The sequence below is a fragment of the Cynocephalus volans genome, chromosome 9 (genome assembly GCF_027409185.1).
Source record: "Cynocephalus volans isolate mCynVol1 chromosome 9, mCynVol1.pri, whole genome shotgun sequence".
NCBI classification, from domain to species: Eukaryota; Metazoa; Chordata; class Mammalia; order Dermoptera; family Cynocephalidae; genus Cynocephalus; species Cynocephalus volans.
In genome coordinates, this window is record NC_084468.1 from 113,556,262 (window position 1) to 113,565,205 (window position 8,944).

The window sequence follows — 8,944 nt, forward strand, 5'->3', positions numbered from 1 at the left end:
AGTATTGCATATGAAAAAAATATAACCTCAAATGTATTTATCAGAAGGATAAGAAATGGCTACAGAAACTTACATAAATTATTGGCTTTCTTTTAGAGCTGTGTAAACATTGGCAAGGTAGAAAATGGAGGCAATTATTGAAAAAAGCTGGACAAAAATTTAAAACTCTGCAATTGAAGAGATGATAGAGCAAGGAGTTTTAGCCTAGTTAACCAAACTGTGTATTCACATCGATTCTATTGACCAAGTATAATTGCACAATTCTGCAATTCTTTGCCCTTATAGATGTAGATGGAAAATCTAGAAATAAAATTCTTTACTTCTGATAAATCCTAACTTTAATGCAGGGCTGAGTTGGTTTTCTATAATTATTATTTGAAAAATCATTGGTGATTGTCCTATAGAGAGTTTTTTTTTTAAATCTGTAAAAAAAAAAAAAAAAGAAGCTTATACAGCTCAACAAAACATGCCTACTAAAAGACTGTTATCTGCTCTTTTATTGACTTTTAGATTTATTTCTTCCACTTTAGAGACATTTAATTTTGCCTTTCAGGAGTCACAGCATTTTTGGCCTAATAACACCTCTCTGTTACTACAGGTGATATAATATTCCTCTGTGAAAATCTGCTTCAAAAAATACCCCCAAACCAGAAATCAGCTCATCAGAATGATGGAAATTTTGTTCTATGTATTGCTGGTATCAGCTTGGAATTTCACAAATTTATTAGAAAGCAGACTTTAAGCAGTTGAGAATTTGTTAAATATCAAGCTGTTTTAGAAATTGCATCATAACTGCAAGTACATCAGTGGTTGAACATTAGGGTCCCTAAAATGTTGTGTATAGTTTTGTGTTTTTGTTTTAGCGTATTAGCTATACTTTGTATACAAAGTAGGTTTTATAAAATAGGAATCTCGCTTAAGAAGTTTCCTATCAGAGAACATTTGAATACTAGAATTAAAAAAATGCTACTTGTTCATATTTATTTTATTCCATTCCATAAATTTTCTTGTTAGCATTTTATATTTCTAAACAATGTAACAAGATAACAGAATTAAAATTAACATTAAATTACCCTTTGAATTTTAACTAAAGGTGACAGTTTTACTGAAATTTGCAAAATGCCAGAGAAATACCTTTGACCATGTTGGGGTATTAGAAAGAACATTATCAATAAATAAGGAAAAAAAATTCAATTTAATACTTAAAAAAAAAATTCCAACTCTTTTCCTAAGCAAAAGTAGCTCAGAGATAGGCACAATTTGAGAATGTTTAGGAGCAGAAGAATAATCATAACATTGAATACATGGAGTTTTAAACTCTTGTGCATGTAAATTTCTTTTGCTTTTATGATGGAATCATTTTCTAAATGGCTGTTTAAACCTATACATTCATTGCTTACAGTAGTTTATTTTTGGCTCTAAATTTTACTTTCTTTTTTTCAGTCAGAATCACTTTGGTTAATTTTCTTTACACAATGAGAAATGAAGAATAATTGAGAAGGTAAGAGTGTACCTAGCACTAGGAGTTTCGAGAAATATTATGTTGTAGAGAGGGAATAAAGAGTTCCACTGAATTGAGTTTAGTTCTATTCTTTAAGATCCTTTTCTCTTGCAGACATTGCATAAGAACCATTTGAAATAAAAACTATAACGTTGAAAATAAAAGCTTACCAGTGTAGTTATGGGAAACTGGGGCTGAAAAATGTTTTGAATACAGCTTCAAATTTTGTATTTTTGTTCGTTTATACACTGTCGAGAATTTTTCTAAAAACATAAACCTTGCCAGTTAATTTCCTGCTTAAAACCTTCCAGTATTCCACATCACTTCAGCATAAATTCTGACGCTATCCCCACTATCAGCACCCCTCCTATAACAAGCATCACTTCTCCTGCCACGCCCCATCCCCTACGCACCTTGTGCTTCACTGACATCCTATCTCCCTTCAGCTTTCAGGGAGCTCTGGGCTTTTATTCATGCTATCGCCTCCATTTGTAATATACTTGTTTCCTTTCCTGTTCTGTTCCTACACATCCTGTGAAGTCTTTGCAGGCACTCTCTACTCTTCCAATTCCCACCATCAGAACTAGAGGCTACCTTTTCTGTGTGCCCATATGTCTAGCAAAGCACTTTTCACAGTGTCTCAAATGTTGTTCACAGAATTGTGCTTCTCACTAGACTGTGAGTCACCTGAGGACAAGGACTGTGCCTTGTTTCTGGAGTTCCCACATCTAGCATAGAAAAAGCATGGTTACAAAATGTGTTTATTTTATTAATTGATTAGCACTTACTAAGCATTTATGTATATCTATGGAAGAACAACATTCTAATACTTTTGGAGGGAATATATAGAAGTCATCAGGTAGCACAGAATGTGAACAATAAATGCTGACTAATTGATAAATCATTATTTTCAGCTCCCCAAAAGTTTGGAATTAAAGTAGGCAAAATAAACATCCACAAGATAGTTACATTTCACATGGATTTTCCTTTCTTGAGCAGCTCAAGCAGGAGGCATTTTCTGACTACTCCAACTTATATTTATCTCCATGTTTCTATTAATTTTCTGTGTTGTCCAATCAGGTTCTTAGCCAATGCTTTGTTGAACTGTTCATTAGTTTGTAGATGTGCATTTTGGTTTTTTTTTCCTAATTAAAAGGATTTTTTTTTTTAGGGTAGAGATTACATCCTCACTTTTTAAAATTTCCTCTGTAGGACCTAGTAAGAAGCTGCACACATAGTATGTCCTCAAAAATTATTTGTGGAATAAATAAAAACCAAGTCACGTTGCTAAACATTGTATATACCGCATAAGTAATGTACCTGTGCATTAAGTCAAAAAAAGCAATTCCTCAAAATATCTTTTGTACAAATTTTGCTATGGGTGAAAACATTTTTCTGCAATTAATAGAATATCTTTAAATAGAGTTTTTATTGCCTTGGGGATATTAGTAGAAAACGTTATTTGAGCTTAATTTGTTCAAGACCAGAGGAGCAAGAAACACATTGCTTTACTTATATTGTGGTGTTTGCTCTTCTGTCTCAATTTGATAGTTGGAATATAGAATTAACACAACATGGGACAGTATTCCAGTGACACACAGGAATGTGACTCTCAAATTTAAGCCTGGGGCTGAAGGTTTACTGATGGAAGTGAAAGCTGCTCTCTTTGATGATCCCTTGGAACCACCAGGGGCACCAGGAAAACCTTTCAAGGGACTCTGGGAGTACAAAGGTGAGAGACTTTCTATTTTGGATGAGAAAAATGAAGAATACACATCATGATACATAGCAATGCTTTTTTACATTATCTATTATTCCTCTCAGAGTTTCCAACTACTTCATGTTATTCAACCTGAGTATCTAAAAAGGCAATGACACAGAAAACTGGGGTCAATAATTGTTTGACCTGGAATTGAGATTTTGGAGTGAACAGTCTACATCTGATAGGCCTTTAAGAAGATAATCCATGAAACAGTATTATTTGGCAATTCATGTGAAATGTTAGTTCAAGTAATCAGTATAGATAAATTATTTTACTTCGGGTGTTGAGTGGTATTTGCAAAGCATGCATCATTGAGTTTAAATTGACAGTGTTCTAGGAACTATAAATTAAAACTGGAAACTTTAAAAATTTTATAGCAGTATTGTGATGCTTATTTCTAAAAAATTTAGTTGTCTTTTTTGAAGAAAGATTTTGTATCTAGATATTTTATGTTTTTGTAATTTATAGATTTTTACTGGTTAATTTAGAGGGAAAAAGGTAACTTTTTCATGGAATGACAATTTATTGGAACTCCACCTGTGAGGGATCCAGTAATTTAGCTCCCTTCAATATACCTTTGTCTACAACTGAGGCCTCTTGGCTTCAAATCCAGAACCTTTCAATATGTGCTAATATTCTGTTAAAATTTTTTTTATTTCTTTAGCTATTAGAATTTAATGGGTAGAAATTCTTTCTCTGGAATCTCTCTTAAAACCATATTTACAACTTTCCTGTGAACATGAAAACCCGAATATATTCTTTCTTTTCCATAAACATTACATACCTAAATCTGAATGTGTCCTCCTACAAAATCACTTTATTTCTAACTTTTCAGTTTGGATTAAGTTATTCTCCAAGTTACTGGTTTTGAGGTCCTGGTGTCGTCACTGACTATGGAACTCTTACTCATTTATTTTTTTCCGTGAACAGTTAACTAAATCCTGTTGATTCTTCATTGCAGATGTCATTTGAATATGTCCCTTTGTTTCCATATGCAGCACTACTGCCTGAAGACCATCTAGACTATGATAACATGCTTTCAGGTGGTGTACCTGCTGATCCTGTCTATCCCACAATCAACGATCTGGCTGGTCATCCTGAACCACCACTTTGATTATGTCACTCTGTTTTTTTTTTTTTTTCAAGATTAGTAGATCCATTTTGCTTGCAAGTTTAAGCTCAAAGTTTGTTAGACTGACATTCAAAGCCTTTGATTGACTGCTCTCCAGCCTATGTTCAGTTACTGTCCTTCCAGAAATCTCTGCACCAACCAAGTAGTTCCTTTAAACTTAGATGATTTGAACCTCTGCATACACAGAATTTTCCTTTGTTTCTGCTTACCCAAATCCTCCGTTTTTGACCTGATTAAAAGGTCACCTCCTCTGTGAAGTCATCTAAGATAATTCCAGGTCATGGTGATTATCTTTCGAATTCCTGGAATGTATATGTGTTGTGCCATTCTTTTAGAAATTTATTATACACTGCTTTGTGGCACTTATGTACCACCATATTAAATTTTATCATATTTTTGATCACTATTTTAACTCTTAGGTACTGTCTTATTTTTCTTATTATATTTAAAACTCCTTCAAGGCAGGAACATGTGTTTTCTTTTCCCTGAGTATACTTACGGTAAAGCTAATGAAGCTTATGCTTTAGGGCTTACTTGCATGGGTCCCTTCTAAGATTTTATGTCTAATTTTTCTATAACTTCAACTTTTTTTTTAAGACAGCGTCCCCCCTCCACACCCCACACCCCCAAATTTTATAAGCTTCTGGCCTGAGAAACTCTGAATCCAACTCCAAATGGAAATGCTAGCTAGCATTTCATGCTCACTATGTGCTCAGTGTTGAGGCACTCTTTTGCTGTAGTATTTATGTTTAGGCACAGTTAGAAAGAACATTCCCCTCCCCAGATTTATAATGAAAAAGAACACAGTAGTCCAGCAGAAGCAAGGGCATATACAAGGCAGGAGAAAATATACAATTTCTCCGAGCGGCTTCCTTTGACCCCAAAGTCCTGGTAGTGACACACTCCCAGCTGGCTCAGTCATGAAGAATCTGAGAAGCTGAATGCTTTATTATGTCACAGTTGTTTTATTGTTGGGATTTATGTTATCATCCAAGAAAATCTTAACACTAGCAATAGTATGTCCCTAACCAGAAATATTTTGAGACGTCTTCATTCTCCTGGTTCTCAAGTCAAACTCGGTATTAGAAGGTCATAAGCTCATTGGGGTGGAGGTGGGGGAATGGCAACATCAGTGCTCAGGATGCCCAGAGCAGAATCTCTATCCCCAGCTCGACAGATTTCAGGCAAGTACTTTACAAGTATTGCTGCATTTAATCATCACAGCAATTCTGTGAGATAGGCATGGTGACTACCACCATTTTACAAATGGGGAAGCAGAGACTCAGAGAAGTTCATTATCTTGCCTAAGTTCACACAGTGGGTAAGTAACAGAGATGGTACTAGAAGCCAGATTGATCGGAAACTAGAACTATCAACCATTGTGCAAGGCACTGAAACATTAAAAAAAATTCCTAACTAGAGCAATAATAGTAGAAGGATTAGTGTGTATTGTCTTTTTAAAAAAATTCTTTTTCAAATTTACTGTTTATTTATTTATTTATATTTCTCAAGTCTGTTCATTGACATGAGTTTAAAAAATGTGCTGAGGAAAAACAAAGTTTCCGTGGTGGAAAAAAGTTTGGAAACCATTGCAAACTCAATTTGTCCCTTGGAGAATCACTATGAATTTTAGCATATTAATAACTCCAAAATCCTTTAGAAGTCTGTTTTGTTTTATTAAACCAACATATCCCAAACATATTTGACCACTGTACTTTTCTTAAATAATACTAGTACTAATGCTACTAACAACAATGGCACATACCACTTATTGAGTACTTTCTATGTGCCAAACACTATTCTAAGAACTTCACACATTAATCCTATTTTTATTCCTATTTCACAGATTAGAAAACAGAGGCATAAGGCAGTTAAGAAATTTGCCAACGTTCATGTAAGTAGTGTAGGCATAATTTGAACTCAACTTCTCTGAATCTGGAGCCCTTGCTCTTAACTACTAAACTGCCTTCCACATTTAATGCCTACTATCTGTAGAAATTCTGTGCAATTAATATTTCCAGGAAATCACTTTGGGAAACAACTGGAGCAGAATATTTTTATGGCCAACAGATAAAGTGCTTTCACTTTTAATATTTACAAGGTCTTTAGGATGTTATATTGCATTTTCTAAAATAGTCTATGATAATGCTGAATATGAAATTTTCATTTTACAAGGTACTGGACTTCCTTTCTTCAGAGTATAACCCTTTATAAATGTTTACTTTAGTTTTTCTGAATTAAATTACTTAATAAGATGATTGTTTTTTTACATGCAGTTGTTGAATCAATTTTTTGAACAGCAAGACTATAAAACAGTACTTTGAGGTGGAACTCTGACCATAAGATCTCTCTCAATGCATACTAACAGCTGCTCGCTTCTTTTGGCTAGCCTTCTAGTTTTGAAAAATCATTAAGCTCTCAGACATTCTATGTGATTTGCACCAAATATGAGTTCCACCCATTTTATTATTGTAGACATCGTGAAAAGTTTAAAGCATTAAAGTAGAGAGACTATGTGCTTCTTCTGAAATGCAAAATTATGCAGAAGATTGAGATTATGACAATTCCTTAAGGCTGACCCACTTCCTGATTTAGGTTCATCATGACTGGTGCCTTTTCATGAAACCAGCCTCATGGAGCTAAAAACTGTAGAGAGCTTTTAGTGTAGTTATGATACCCACTATTTTTTTAGGATATTTATGATCTTAATTTGTCTCCAATAAATAAGTTCTACAACCCCGCCCCCACCACTTATGCTTCATAGGCTCTGTCTTTGAGTCAACAGATAAGCAACATTTAGAAGGTAATTTCCTAATGAGACAAATTCTGAGCTCCAAAGCCTTTATTTTAAACTTTAAAACAATCTATTCAGTTCTGTCCTGGGCATCACCAGTTCCTATACAAAGTCCATACAAGGCCGTAGACTCTTCTGGCCCTCATTGTGTTTAACATTTCTTCTGGCATTTGAGGAGCAGACACTATTGATAACTGAAAGATGCTTGGTCAAGGAGTATAATTTGGAGATGGATTGCATAGTTATAGCTTTAAAGAAAGAGATAATTATTTAGATAGTCATTTTGGATAATTAGAATTTCACCACATTTGAAAAGCACTTACCACGTTCAGTGTATTTGAATCACTATAAATTCTGTCAGTTAAAAATGGTATACTGTACTTTTTTCTATAACAGACAGTCATCCAAGGATGTTCTTTGCCTCCTCAAATTAACCTCATCCACAGATTTTTTTTAATAAGAAAAATTGTATTTACTTAGAAGCATTCAGAATGTCAACAAAACAGCTGCAACGTTTTTTTCACGATTACAGAGTGGTATTCAGTTAACAGAACAACAATTATTTTGTATAAGCTGCATCAGAGATGACTGAAGATGAAAAAACTACCACCCCCACGTACAACTAATTTGTGCTGCACCAACAGCAACCTGCTTTAAATTTCTATGCCAATTTACAGCCCCCATACTGTACCAGGCCGGTTAGTGGCTATTGAAATACCACCAGGACGGGGCTGTCTAAAGACACATTCAGTAGTGTGTTAACTATACAAAAAAAGACACTGTACAGTTTAAAAACAAATCTTATACAGCCTTACCTTTCAATTTTTTTTCTTTAAAAGGAGTGAGTTGTGTACAGGAGGGTTAAATGCTTTATAGACAAGAAAAAAAAAAACTGTGCTAGAACCAACTTACCATCATCATCATCTTCCTCCTCATCTTCTTTGTCTTCCTCCTCTTCCTTCTTTTTGCTGCTTTTTTCAGCCTTGACACCTCCCCTTTTCACTGCATCAGGCTCCCCTCTAGCTCGGTGTGCAGCAATATCCTTTTCGTATCTTTCCTTCAGCTGAGCAGCCCTCTTTGCACCAGGCTGCTTGTCCTCTGCAGCAGTGTGGTTCCACATCTCTCTCAGTTTCTTTGCAACATCGCCAGTGGATAGGCCAGGATGGTCTCCTTTGGTTTTTGGGCAATACTCAGAACAGAACAAGAAAAAGGCCAAAGGAGGCCTCTTGGGTGCATTGTGATCCTTGAACTTTTTTGTTTCACCTTTAGGAGGGATATAGGCTTTCATTTCTCTTTCATATTGGGCCTTGTCTGCCTTTGCCATGTCTTCAAATTTTCCTTTCTCTTTAGCAGACACTATCTTCCACCTCTCTGAGCACTTCTTAGAAAACTCTGAGAAGCTGACTGAAGCATCTAGGTGCTGCTTCTTGTGCTTCTCCTGACAAGATTGCACAAAGAATGCATATGATGACATGTTGCCTCTCGGCTTCTTAGAATCTCCTTTGCCCATGTTTAGTTATTTTTCCTCAGTGAGGCTCAGAGTTGCCCAGTTCCTGTCAGGCTTTCACTTGCCCCGGCGCTCTCTCTATGGAGCTCAATGTACTGCAATGATCCACAGATTTCTCTCTCTCTTTTATTCCTTAAAGTGCTTATTCATTCTGTCCTCATCCCACAAGTCTTCCTGTGTGATTTACTAAGATGTAACAAGTTAACAAACTCAAGTCACTTAACCTATAATCATTTTTAAATCACATG

At 35.2% G+C, this 8,944-nt stretch overlaps 1 protein-coding gene across 1 annotated transcript; it reads right to left on the minus strand.

Moving 5' to 3' along the window:
- Positions 1–5,493: 5,493 nt before the first annotated feature.
- LOC134385784 (putative high mobility group protein B1-like 1) lies at positions 5,494–8,699 on the minus strand. Its single transcript, XM_063107479.1, has 2 exons — positions 8,102–8,699; positions 5,494–5,600 (listed from the first exon to the last, which is right to left on the minus strand). The coding sequence occupies exons 1-2, from the start codon at positions 8,697–8,699 to the stop codon at positions 5,494–5,496; spliced, it is 705 nt and encodes a 234-aa protein (XP_062963549.1).
- Between the last annotated feature and the right edge of the window lie 245 nt (positions 8,700–8,944).

What these genes read in the sequence shown, in the direction of transcription:
- LOC134385784 (XM_063107479.1), bottom strand. Translation starts at nt 8,699, where the DNA reads ATGGGCAAAGGAGATTCTAAGAAGCCGAGAGGCAACATGTCATCATAT. An exon ending in GGAGGAAGATGATGATGATG is followed by an intron (nt 5,601 to 8,101) that starts GTAAGTTGGTTC and finishes GATTAAATGCAG; the next exon opens with CAATACTTGTAAAGTACTTG.